The sequence below is a fragment of the Pipra filicauda genome, unplaced genomic scaffold, assembly GCF_003945595.2.
Source record: "Pipra filicauda isolate LSUMZ 115617 unplaced genomic scaffold, ASM394559v2 scaffold222_size1277272_pilon, whole genome shotgun sequence".
Taxonomy (NCBI): Eukaryota; Metazoa; Chordata; class Aves; order Passeriformes; family Pipridae; genus Pipra; species Pipra filicauda.
In genome coordinates, this window is record NW_024104335.1 from 304,743 (window position 1) to 317,293 (window position 12,551).

General features: G+C 52.9%; 1 protein-coding gene across 3 annotated transcripts; it reads right to left on the reverse strand.

Annotated features, from left to right (window-relative positions):
• Nucleotides 1–5,085: 5,085 nt before the first annotated feature.
• LOC113989515 (cytosolic 5'-nucleotidase 1A-like) lies at nucleotides 5,086–12,132 on the reverse strand. 3 transcript variants are annotated; one of them, XM_039381427.1, is made up of 8 exons: nucleotides 12,027–12,111; nucleotides 9,537–9,751; nucleotides 9,386–9,446; nucleotides 8,498–8,665; nucleotides 8,000–8,129; nucleotides 7,300–7,422; nucleotides 6,042–6,220; nucleotides 5,086–5,517 (listed from the first exon to the last, which is right to left on the reverse strand). In XM_039381427.1, the coding sequence occupies exons 3-8, from the start codon at nucleotides 9,428–9,430 to the stop codon at nucleotides 5,215–5,217; spliced, it is 948 nt and encodes a 315-aa protein (XP_039237361.1). In that variant the 5' UTR covers nucleotides 9,431–9,446; nucleotides 9,537–9,751; nucleotides 12,027–12,111; the 3' UTR covers nucleotides 5,086–5,214. The 3 variants fall into 3 exon arrangements, with proteins under 3 accessions (XP_039237361.1, XP_027579984.1, XP_039237359.1); XM_027724183.2 differs by lacking the exon at nucleotides 9,537–9,751 and having other exon boundaries at nucleotides 12,027–12,132; XM_039381425.1 differs by lacking the exons at nucleotides 9,537–9,751; nucleotides 12,027–12,111 and adding an exon at nucleotides 11,086–11,298.
• Nucleotides 12,133–12,551: the final 419 nt, after the last annotated feature.

Sequence of the window (12,551 nt, forward strand, 5' to 3'; positions counted from 1 at the left end):
GCCTGTGAGCTGTCCTGGTGTCTTCACTAGGGTTTACTTGCACACCACCTTGCCTCAGTGGGCTGCTGCCAAACTCCGCATTGCCTGTCCCTGTGTCCCAGGCACTCTGTGGCCCTGCCCAAATCCTTGCCACCCCCGCACCACCTGCCCGCTCCTGACCCTGCTCGGCATTAGATGTCCTTCGTCATCCCCTGGCCCATCCTTCTGCATGACTGGTGACACACCTGGGACCCACCTTGGGGAGGAGGGGACCTGCCTCTCCCTGGCTGCTAGCCCTGTCTGCTCCTCGGGGCAGGGATCTCGTGTTGTTTGCCTCACCTGAGTTATTTTGCAGCAGGCTGAAATTGCCAGGGACAGGCAACAACAATCCTGGCAGACACTGGCAGCAGGCAGCGTGACTGGCGGCTGACGGGATGGGGTGGTAAGTGGCAATGATGGTATTGATTCATCCCCACCCACGCCAGGATGTGATGGGGAGCACAGGGACCCAACTCACCTTGTCACCTCCTTGAGCAATCCCTGCTGCAGTCCCCATGTGAGCCCAGCTTGGGGTGGGGGGGTATTGGCTTTCTGGTGGGGTTTTCATGCATGATGAAGAGAATTGTCTCTAGCCACATCCAAGCACACCATCCATCTCATTTTCTTAGCCAGCACTAGATGTCATTTATTTTCTTTAATTTCCAGCAAAGCTGCCTCAAGAAGGCCATCATTTGTGCAATCATGTCTCCTCAAAGTGACAAAACACTGAAGCAATTGAGACTTCTGATCCTGGGAGGAGTGTGGGCTCAGGAAGACGAGGGTCAACACCCCATTGCAACCCAAGGATCAGCTTAAAGTTGCAATCTGTTTTCTTGGACTGGGAGCAATCAGCTTCCACTGGTGATTTGGTGAATCAATCTGGACCTCCTGGGGCAGTTTCTGCTGGGTCAGTATGCCCACATAAGCTCTGAATTCTAATTGATTGTCACCTTTCTCCTAAGCTCCATCTTCACATGCCACCACAGCCATTATATCCAGTGTGACTGCCTGGGGTTAAGATTTTGAACCCAAGTTTAAGCACGTCGGCAAACAGAGTCTGTGTCTCTCTGACCTTCTGCACACAAAACACCCTGTTAATAATTTTTTGCAGTGTGGGATGTGGCATCTCAGCCTCTCTGGCTAACAACCCCTGAGTGTTTCCCAAGGAGCACTGCCACCAGGGTGACTTAGGGTTAGGGTTATGGTCAAAAATGTGAAGATGCTTTGCTACGTGCTTGTGGCCAAAGGTGCTTGTAGGTTATGGGTGGAGGGAGGTGTGGGAACATCCCTGACAGACACTGCAGCTGTGCCCAGGTCTGCAGCCTCCAGCATCCTCTCGTGCTGCAGCCAGAAGTCAATGAAGCTGAACAGTTCAGACACTGCCACTGCAGATGTCTGTTAGCAGATAAATACCCACCAATCTTCCCTCCCTGCACTACCACCATTTCATAAAACCCTTTCTCTCCCTTAGTGCTGGGTTGTTTTGTTTTTAGCATTGCAACTCTGAATTGACTGGTGAAGTGAGTGGGGGATTAAGGGCATGGTCCTGGGCAAAGGTCTCCTGTGAACTCCTCGGGGCCAGGCAGCTGCAGTCTCTGATCCCTGGGGTCACATGCCCCACCCCAAAACAAGGGCCACTTGTTTGACATCGCTGGCAGCACTGGGCTTGGGAGAGGAGGCAGCTGGTCTGCTTGTGGCTGAGCAGAGGAGGACATTGCCCGCTTACCTCTCTGGACCAGGAGGGTGTCTTGGGGGTGTCCCAAGCAGTGCCAGAGGGGTACACCTGGACACCAGGCAGCTTTGGCTGGGGTTGAAGGGGTTTGTTGGAAAGCAATGGTCAGAATCAAGTGCAGGTCCTCAGAGTCCACTTTTCACTCCCTTGCACTTCTTTTACTGGAGTGGAAAGGTGTGAAACCCAGCAGAGTTCAAAGGGAGCCTGTACCTGATGGTGACACAGGTGCTCCTGCCTTGCCCTAGCTGCCAAAACATGAGATGGATATGAGAGAAACATGTCACAACCAGCCCTAGCAGCTAAACCCTCTTTGGGCTGCAGTAGCAAGAGACCCTTGGGCATCAGCAACCCCTTGAAGGAGGGAGATCAAGATGCTTTAGAAAGGCAAAACCTAAGGAGCATCCTAAGCATTAATGAACTTATTACAGACACCTCTAAGACAGAAACAGCAAGTCTGTCTGTGCAGTGGGGCACGAAGCTGCATCAGTCCTTTCTGGAGGGTGTTTCTGATGCTCCATCTTCAGAGCAGGGCAATAAGGGCAGTTTTGATGCTACACATTTGAGCCAAGGCCTGAAGCAGCTGCACTTGACCCTATATGATGCAACCCTACAAGCCTTGAGTTTCCTTCCTTTTTTTCCTATTTTGGGCACGTTTTGCCCTGTCATCCCCCACTGTGCTGACAGTGCTGGAGGGAGGCATGTGGCACTTTCCCCCTGCCTCAGCATCCCACGCACTGCGATGGCTCACGTGGGCCTGTTCCCACCACTCTTGACTCAGCTGATTTCCTCTTGCCCAAGGCATTGACCAAGCTCCAGCTGGCCCTGTCCAGGCATCGGCAAATGCGATGGATTGAAGTGGGGGAGGATGTCGAGGACCACCGTCACCCCCACCACTGGCTCCGTGCCCCCACCACCAGTTGCCACCGAAGCAGCCAGCTGTGCACGGTGAGAAGGGCTGGAGGTGGGTGCTTGGATCACCGCACGGAGCCTGGTGGTGTCTGACCTGCATGAAAGTGGGACGAACATCTGTACCTGCTTACCGGTCGTGTTTTGAGCATCCTGTAATTAATGTTTGCTCAGCTGACGGCTGCTTAGCGTTATTAGCAGATGATGAGTAGCTGATGTTGTTGATGTTGCTACCTTGAAACATCTAATTTCAGCATCTAGACTGAGCAAAAGGGCAGGGGGCCAGACTCCTGGTGCCAAGACTCTGCCAGGCTTTGCTGCTTTGGAGGTGGCTTCCTATTAAAACCCTGCACACAGGCATCCCTGCCCTCCCTTAGCCACAACAGTAGGGACAGGGCCTGTGCTGGCAGCATGGTGGGGCCAGCAGCGCCCTTTGCTGGGCCGAGGTGTGCAGAGTCCCGAAGCCTAAGGTAGCAGGAGTGAGCTTGGGGACACAGACACAAGACGACATTCAGAAGCTTAATCCAAAGCCCATTGAAAGTTTATTTTGTATTTAACCCATCTTGATGAACGTGTGTAACACCTAATAAATAACTGAATGTCTGTTAAGGAGCACCGAGTTATCCCACCCCTCCTCCCACACTGCTGAACACAGGCACGAGGAACAAGCACTCACAATGGGATGCTTGTTTATTTATTTATTGGGCGGGAAAAGCATTGAAAAGAGAGCAACACTTCTGAAGCCTTTAAAAAAATTACTGATTACGCTGAGATTAAAAAAACGAAGCCAGTATTGTCTTTATGTCCTCAGCCCGTAATCCCACTGCCACCTGAGCAGCCAGTTTGGTTTTTTTTACGAGGCAGTTCTGGAGAGCTGACAGGGATTTGAGGTGCCATGTCCCCAGGCAGCACAGTGGCCCCTAGTGGCGACTCACATACGGCCCTGGGGAAAGAAACCTGCAACGGAACCTTGGGGGGCTACTTGTTGCCAAGGAAAATTAGGAGCAGAGTCCAAATTGCCAGAGGAGAGGCTCCCCTGCATGGGGTGTGCCATGATGCCAGAGAGAGAACTGAGCACACCCTCGAACCCCATCAGCAGGGAGCAGTTGCTCCCGAGACCTCCACCCATGCCCTCCACACACAGCTCTGGAGACCCACTTAAGCTTGGCCACGGCACCCAGTCCTGCCCTGGCCCCTTCGGTGGCTGGTCTGCAGCCCTGGCAGCCCTGGCTCCTGCATGGCTTGTGCTGCAGGCAGCCCATCTCCACTGCCCTCTCCTGGTGGGACATCGGAGCTATGTGGCAGCTCTGTCTCTTGGATGGACCTCAGTGCTGGGTTGCAGCTTGTCCCTGTCCTGTAGCTCCTGGAGCTGAGTGTCCTACAGGTCTGTGTCTCCTAAGAGCACTCTGTGAGCAGCCTGCATGCCTAAGGAAAACTGACTTGTGCTATAATCTCTTTTATAAGGGGGAATAACTTAATAAGGGCTTTCTTTCTTCAACCTGTTCACCAATTTCTAAAATGTTTGTAGGTCCTTTATAGTTTTGAAATCTTCTAAGTTTGGCTGGAGCTGCCTGAAGGACTTGCTAGCACATCAGTGTCCTCAGGAAACCAAGCTGAGTGTGTCTGGTGAGGCAGGGTCTTAAGGGCTCCCTTTAGGCAGAGAACCTGGGAATAAATCATAGAATCATAGAATGGCCTGGGTTGGAAGGGACCTTAAAGATCATCCAGTTCCAAATCCCCTTGTGAGGGTAGGGGGTGGGCAGGGACACCTTTCACTAGATTAGACCCAGAGCTCCACCCAACCTGGTCTTGAACACTGCCAGGGATGAGGCATCTACACCTTCCTTGGGCAACCTGTTCCAGTGCCTCACAGCCCTCATAGTAAAGAATTTTTTCCTAATATCTAATCTAAACCTATGCTCAGTTTGAAACCATTACCCCTTGTCCTGTCCCTCCAGGCCCTTGTAAACAGAATCTCTCCATCTTTCTTGTAGGCCCCTTCAGGTACCGGAAAGCTGCAATTAGGTTGCCCTGAAGCCTTCTCCAGGCTGAACAAACCCAATTCTCTCAGCCTTTCCTCGTAGGAGAGCTGTTTCATCCCTCTACTCATCTTGATGGCCCTTCTCTGGACTTGTCTCAACAGGCTGATGTCCTTTCTGTGCTGCTCCATCTTGGAGACTGTCTGAGAACAGCCAAAGCTACCATTTTTAGTTCATGCTTCCTTTAGCTCATGTGTGTGGCATTAGCTTCACTTAATTCTTTGAGAAAAGTCCGCAGGTCCTACCGGGCAGGTAGGTGTAGTTGTCAGTGTCACAGCAAAGGTGTCTTTCTCTCCTAGAGCAGTTGCATCTTTTCACTTTATCCTAAGACCTAAAGGACCTCATATCAGGAGCAGAAATGAGCATTAAGTTTTGCATGGGAGTCCACGCTCTTGTCCCCTTTTCCTGAGATTTACTTGCTGCATGTCAGGAAATCTCTCCTTCTCCACCAGAAGGTTTGCCTCCAACTGACCCAGTCCCCTGTGTGGCTGGGGGGGAGGACCGCTGGCCTGCAGCCCATCAGCAGCAGGAGGGGACCCAGGCAGAGGGCACACCGACATTTTGAGCCCCTTGGATGTTATGAAGCCCATCGTCAAAGAAGATGTGAGGCTGGATCTGGGCGAGGATGGGGCCCTTGGGAGCCCCATCCATGAAGAAAGCCTCATCGATGGCCAGGCCCCATTCCCGGAGCGTCTTGATGGCTCGGATGCCCATGTCCCGGCCGCTGCGCGCAGTCACCAGGTAGGTGCGGATGGGGGATTTTTCCTGGCTGAACTTCCTGCGCATCTTCCCGAGGTGCATGGCAAAAGTCTTCAGGGGACCCTGGAAGCACAGCAAGACAGTTGGGAGTGGGTGAAAAATAAGGAGACATCTACCCTGCCTGTACAAGCTACTTGTTCCTCTTCCAGGGTTCCTCAGGGCTCTGCAGAGCACAGCAATGCCTGGGGGCTGCAGGACTGGGCAGTCTGGGACGGGTGCGGTGCACTGGGGTGCTTGGGAGGAAGGTGAGCCTTGTGGTGCTCATCCTAATCCCAAAGTGACCAGGAAGGTACATCTCAGTGACCAGTGCCTCTGGGTCTGAGTCCTGCAAGTGGTCACATCCTACAAAAGGTGATGTTGAGGATAACCACAACCCTGGATATTTGGGAGCTAATGCTCACTTATAGGAGAAAACAGGCCAGATCCATTTCCAGGGGGGCTCCAAATCAGGCCCACACCAGGGACTGAATGGTGGATGCCTAGGGAATTTGTAAGGATTTGCGCTTTTTTGGCTGCTCATGGCAAAGCCCAAGTGGCAGTGATGGCAGAGCCTGTGGGTGCCCAAGGAAGGGAGGTGGCATGCTCACCTCTCCCATGGGCACGGCCTCCATCGCCTGCTCGTACCGCACTGCCCCCTCCAGCCCGTGCTCCTGGAAGATCTGGTCTGTCTCGTCGGAGAAGAGCACGGCATCCCCGTCAAACACCACGCGGAGTGGGGTGCTGGGGGCCCGCACCTCTTGCTGGAAAATGAGCGCTGCTGAGACCCCTGTGAGACAGAGCAAGGTGGGGGTCAGGAAGGACACGCCCCCCGGGGGCAGCTCGTGCATGGCAAGCTCTTCCCCACACATCTGCTGCAGCCCCATCCCACACCACCATGTCAGGATCTCGAAGCCATGGAGCCTTCTGTGGGAGTCAGCCCAGCCTTTCCAGGGCTGTGTTATGCCTCCATGGGGATGGATAAGGAAGTGCTGCTGATCAGAGACCAAGGGATCTCTGCTAAGAGATGGTGTGTGGTTGTCAAGGCATGAGCAGCCCTCCTCCTGGTGCTTGCTCACCCTGCCAAGCCTGGCTTTAATGTTCAGATTTAGCTCTGTGCTGTGAATAACAGACGGGCATCTCCATTGATTGGGGTAATTGGCTTAATTTGGCTTAATTCCTACAAGCTGCACCCTGCCCGCCCTCATCCATGGATCCAGGTCCCCAGATGGGGGACACTTGTCAGAGCAATGATGCTCTCAAGGAGGCTCCAGGAATGTCCTGTGCAGACAAGGAAAGTCCAGGCTGCAGATGTCTTGCTCCTGACCTTGAAGAATGTGGCCAGCTGATGTGCTCATACCCAAGTGAATTAATAAGAAGGCAATTAACCCCATTAGAGCTGTGGGGAGACTGCACTCCCTCCCATCTAGGTCAAACGTGCTTTCATCTATCTCTGAGCACACAGTAACTCTGCATGTACCAAGGCAGCAAATTTCTATGGCATCCTCACAAAGCCCTGGGAATCACTGATGCACACTCATTGATCCAGGGAGCAGCCATGGCATTGCATCTCTGGTTAAAAAGGCTTAAATGTCAGGCAGGGTATGACCAGCCCATGGCAGAGCTATGGCAAGAACAATGCATCAAGCACTCAGTGACTTGTGAAGGCATCTGAGCAACCCTGGTGTGTTTACAGGCTACTGGTAAAAGGACAGAAGAGGAGATTGAACTGTTCAGGACTTTACTGATATTCAATGCCATCCACCCCTTGCCCCCGTGAAACCTCGGGTCTGGCGCTGCCTCTTGGTATTGGGCTACTTGGGAAAAGTGTGGTGTGTTTGGGGACGTGGGATGGAGAGGAGAACGCACCTCTCTGGAGGGCATTGCACACATCTGTCCTGTCAGCTGAGAGGAAGAGCTTGACCCCGTGGGACTTCAGGTACTGTGTGGAGTCCTCATCGCTGACAAAGCAGAACTTGGAGATCTCCAGGCCTTCAGGTCAGGGAATGTAAGAAAAGTCTGTTATGGAGCAACATCCTCCTCACAGCCCCCCAGTCCCTCCCTGGGTTTGGCATGCTTTGCTGCAGGAGCTCAGGGCAATGGATTTCCCAGTGCTGTATGGGGAACCTGCCCATGTTCTGGCTGCATCTTCTTGTTCTATTGCTCCTACAAAACTGTGGAGTGTGGTTAAATATTCCCTCCATCCCTCCTTAAATGAGCATTCCTCATGACAGTACTCTGGGATTTAGGGGTCTTTTATAAAGAACTGGGTTTTTTCAGTAGCTGACTGAGGATGTCCAGGCTGTGCAAAATGCTGCCAGACCTCCTGGTGGTGCGAAGGATATGGCTGGAGAGAGCTGGGCTCTGCCAAGGAGCCTGCGCCCTGGGTGTGCTCCGGCACCCTGGGCAAGCAGCACAGGGCTGGCAGGAATTGAGTTTGTTTCCATGAGAACCCCTTCCCCTTGATTCCCCTGGCTCTCCATTTGCCACTGATGATCCACTGTGGTGCCTTATCTGTTTCACAGCCGCCCGGGGGAAGCAGGTACCCCCGGGGATGGGTCCCTCTTACCGTAGTGCTTGGCGCTGTTGATGATGCGCGCTCCGCTCTCTGGGCTGTTGTTGGAGAGCACCAGGATGTCAAAGAGGTCCTTCTCTGCTGGGTTGCTCTCCAGCATCTTCTTGTTCACATACTGCACTGCCTGTGAGGACAAGATGGGACTCTTTTGGAGAGGCATGACTGCAGTGGCTTTGTGGGGGCTCTTCTGCAGTTGAGTTTAGTGGTTTGTGCTGTGTCAGCTATGGCAAAGCTGGCATGTTATGGAGAGTCAGACGGAGCAACCATCCTGCAAAACCCATCGTTAGGGAAGCAGGGAGCAGGATACCTCACCATGGGGGAGATGGACTGATGAGGAGCACAGGTCTTTATGCCCTGCCATGAGGCCAAGAGGGCCTCACCCTCACGGGGCCTGCACCCTGTGACGATGGGAGCTGACACAGCTGAGAAAGCTGAGCTTTCACCCCATCCTGCAAGTGTCTGCATGTGCCACCAGCCAAGTGTGGGGCTCACCTGGATGAAGGCAAAGGCTGTGCCTGGTGGGAGGGGCTTGTCCTGGTTGGCCTGCTGGTGCCTTGTGTACTCCTCCTTGCCCTTCTCCAGGTAGAGTTTGTGCTCCTTCTCCAAGTTGAAGATGGCTCTGGTGGTCACAGCAATGACCAGTGCCTTGCTAGGATCTTTCTGCAGGACAGGGAGGAAAGAGGAGTCAGGGGACAGCAAAGAAGGGACTCATGGAGGTGGGGTGAGCAGGGGGAACAGGGCTCCACCGACCAGAGTGGTGGTGTTGGGTGTTGGAAGTACCACCCATGTGTCACGGTTCCTGATGCCAGAGGTACGAAGCCCAGTCTTCATCTTCAGGACACCAAGGATGGGGCTGGCAGTTGTGAAACCCTAACCTGTCTGGTAAGTCCCACATCCTCCAAGGACAGCTCATACAGAGGGGATTGCTTCATAATTTTGCAGTTTGTGGGCACAGTACAGCCATGGTTTGTGCTGAGCTGGGCACTGCTGGGTTTCTCTGCACATGCTGGTGGTTTTACCCTTTGCGTCTGTTCTGGACAGTCTAATAAAGTTTCTGTGTACATACAGAAGCTGCTGCTTTCTCCCTGGCCACTCCAAAATTTAAGTGTGAGCAAATGTACCTGCCCTTTCCATGCAACTGGAGGTTCAGCCCCGCTACTTCTTTCCATGTGGAAATCACATGGACCTCCCTGGGACCAGCAGCCCTGAGACAGGCCACTTCTGATAAAACCTAGGCACAAGCAATTGAGGCCACCACAGCTCTGGGCTGCAATTGAGGCCACCACAGCTCTGGGTTGCAGTGTGTCCTCTCCTGTGGCAGCATTTCAAAACTTGGTTTAGAAATACCGGATATGTGTTTTGTAATGAACAACCTTTTACCTGTTTCACATTGGTGTTTATGACTGTGCTTTCAGGCTCTGCCATCTTCAGTTTTCAGCTTCTAAGAGAAAATATAAAATGAAACTGACAGATTATAATATAGCCAATCTACAGAAGGGGAAGAGTGGAAAGGAGACAGGGGACATCCTACCCATCAAGTGGAGCAGTCCGAATGAACTTGCTTCTGCTGGCAGCAGCTCTGCTCCCAGGCAAACTGTTCTAATAGTTCCAATTAAATATGGTGGAAAAGTGGCTTTTCAAACACAGATCATTGCTTTATTTTTATTTATCTCAAAGGGTACTTTTCTTTGTGTGGAACTGCTGAAAGCTGTTGTGGAGCTATTTTCCCGGGAAAATAAGGCTGTCCTTAAAAGACAAAATAGATCAGATCTTATGGGTAGGTTTCTAGTTCACATCCTTATTGCCTTTTTTGCTACTTTTGCTCGAATGGTGAATTTGCATCTACAAATGAATGAGTTCACTGCATGAGAACCTCATTTGCAGCTGTAAAAAGCCAGAGTAAGTAGGGATGTGTGGTGAGGGCTTGACTGCAGGCTGGGACTGGGGCTGGTCTGCCCCTCCACAGCCCTGTGAGCCAGCCAGGCCGTACACTGAAGGTCTCAGTGCTACTCCAGGTCTGGCAGATGAAAATCTTCGGGGAGGTACATGGGTCTGCCTGTGAGGGTAACTGAATCATAATCCCATTTATTTTTGTACACCCAGGTCCTGTGGTTTCTGTAACCACCATGCTGTACGCTCCACTTCTATGCACTAGTCAGTGCTAAAAGTGGACCTTTAGGATTCAGCCTGTGGGATGGGAGCTGTTCCCATTCCCACCAAGTGGGATCCCATGGGGGTTATTTCCATCCAGTAGCTCCAGGATGGAAACACTGCGGGGTTTCTCTGGAGAGCAGAGGAAGAATGACTGCTCTACATGGATTGCTGGGAATGGCAAGGGGGTTAAAACTTCATTTATCAGTTCATGCCCTACCTACTTACTGGGCTGGGGGTTGTGCAAGCATAGACCAAAGCCAGCATGCAGTGTGAAGGGCAAGTCAGGGTCTTCAGGGAGACCTTTCTTTTGTTCCAATGTCCTTTAATTGATTTTTGTTATTCAGGGACTGCAAAGTGTTGCCTGGGCTGGTAGGCAATACACTTGTCTGAGAGCCAGAGCCTTGCCATGGGGAGCTCAGGGCTTGCATGTGCACCCCCTGACTGCCTCTGGGGTGGAGAGTCCTGCGGCAGGGCTGCTCCCCCAGCCAGGGGTGCGTGGAAAGCCAGGAGATATTGAGCATCCCTCTGATTCCTCCATCCCATACTCCATACTGGGAAGGGTCTCCTCCCAGGGACCAGGGCAGAGGGTGGCAACCACCACCCTAGACGAGCAGGGAGAAGCTTTCCTCTGACAGAATCTCAGCCAAGTACTTTTCTGAAAGTCAAAATTTAATGCAAGGAGGCAAAGGAGCTGAGCAGCCCTTCCTGGTGGGAGAACCCACCTCCTAATGTCTGTTCTTCCAAGCGCTGCAAACCAAGCCTGACTTCTCCTTTCCACCTCCCTGCCCCTAATGCCCCTAATGCCCGCAAGTGCTGTTCGCACACAGGCGGGTGCTGCTGGTCCCCGCAGCTGCGTAGCGGGGGGCAGATGTCACCCCCCCCTAGACACAGACAGGATTTTGTCAGAGAGAAAAGCCCAAACTCACCCCGAGCGCTGCCTCTGCTCCGCAGCACAACCTGTCCAGCGGCAGCATCCCAGCTCTGCCCAAGACGCCGCTGTTTATATTTCCCCCTCCCCGCGCTGGCAGGAAGCAGGCAGGAGCCAGGATGGGGTGCAGCTCCGCTTCCCGGCGTGCTGGGATTTGTAGGCAGCCAGGTGGTTGGCGTCGTGCCCGGGCCAGACTGCATTTCCCAGCTGGCGTTGCACAGGCGGATCGTGGTCACCCGGGCCTGGTCACGGACAGCCGCGGCCAAGCCGGGGAGGCGGCTCAGCCCTATTCCAGCTTCTGGAGCTCCCTCGGAGCTTGTGCTCAGTGGCCGCGCACTGCCCACAAGCGCTGCTGCGGTATCTATTTCTGTAGCCGGAGTATTTATAGCATGCCTCTAGACCTCTCCTTTCCCAGTCTCTGAATACACGGTGGTTGTAGTTTTGACCAAAAGTATAGGGGTACCTGCACCAGAGTGGCTCGCAGCGGTTGCAGGGATGTGGGGAGCAGAGGGTTGTGCAGAGTGTGGCAGGGTGCAGAGGGAGCTTACCATATTTACAATTTTCCTGTAAAGTTTTTGGTTCCCTTCTCCCTTCTTTTCTGAAAGCTGTCTCTCAGATAGTGCCCTGAGCAGGGGTGATTTTTGGGCTAGGATCTTGCTTTTCTGGGTAGCTGTGTGGCACCCAGCCCTGTGAGGCTCATGGTGCTGGAATATGTCAACACCCCCTTTCTCTGCAAGAGTGTGATTGGCGATGGGGAGGGGGGAGAAGGAGGTAGGGGGACAGGGTGGAAAGGAGAAGGGGAAAGGAGCTACCATGACCTGCTGCCATCCTGCAGCTTTTCCCTTGCCCAGCTAGGCCATGTCCCTGCCCCACTGCTGGAAAAAGGCCCAGTGCAGCAGCCTGCCCAGCCTGGCTCCTGCCAAAGGAGACCAAACCCACCTGCACTAAGGCAGCTGTCTCCCTGTATGGCACCAGGTTATCACCAGTATCACCAAATCTCATCTGAAAATGTGGGAGGCCTCTGGGGTCCTGTGCACTTGGCTTCACTGAGATCATAGAACCAGAGAATGGTTTGGGTTGCAAGGAATCTTAAAGTTCCAACCCCTACATCATGGGCACTGATGCCACATACTAGATCAGGTTGCTTAGGGCTTCATTCAACCTGGCCTTGAACTCTTCTGGGGATGGGTCTCTGGAAAACCTGTTCCAGTGTCTCATTACCCTCCGAGTAAAGAATTTCTTCCTAAGGTCTAAATCTCTTATCTTTTAATTGTCTTTAGCAAACAGCCTGTTGAAAAGACTGCTGATATACTCAGCTTTTAGCATGCTTATGCAGACCCCCTTTCCCTGACTGATTTTATTGGACACATTCCCTTTTCCCCCATCCCCATAATGCATTTCTCCTGTGCATCCTCTGGGCCTGCCAGTTTAGAGCAAAAAGTCCCCCCTGAGGTTTGCTGCAGC

Coding starts and splice junctions, on each gene's coding strand:
- LOC113989515 (XM_027724183.2), bottom strand. CDS start 9,430: ATGGCAGAGCCTGAAAGCACAGTCATAAACACCAATGTGAAACAG. Junction 8,666..9,385: donor TAAACACCAATGTGAAACAG/GTAAAAGGTTGT, acceptor CCTGTCCTGCAG/AAAGATCCTAGCAAGGCACT. Junction 5,518..6,041: donor AGGCCGTGCCCATGGGAGAG/GTGAGCATGCCA, acceptor CTGTGCTTCCAG/GGTCCCCTGAAGACTTTTGC.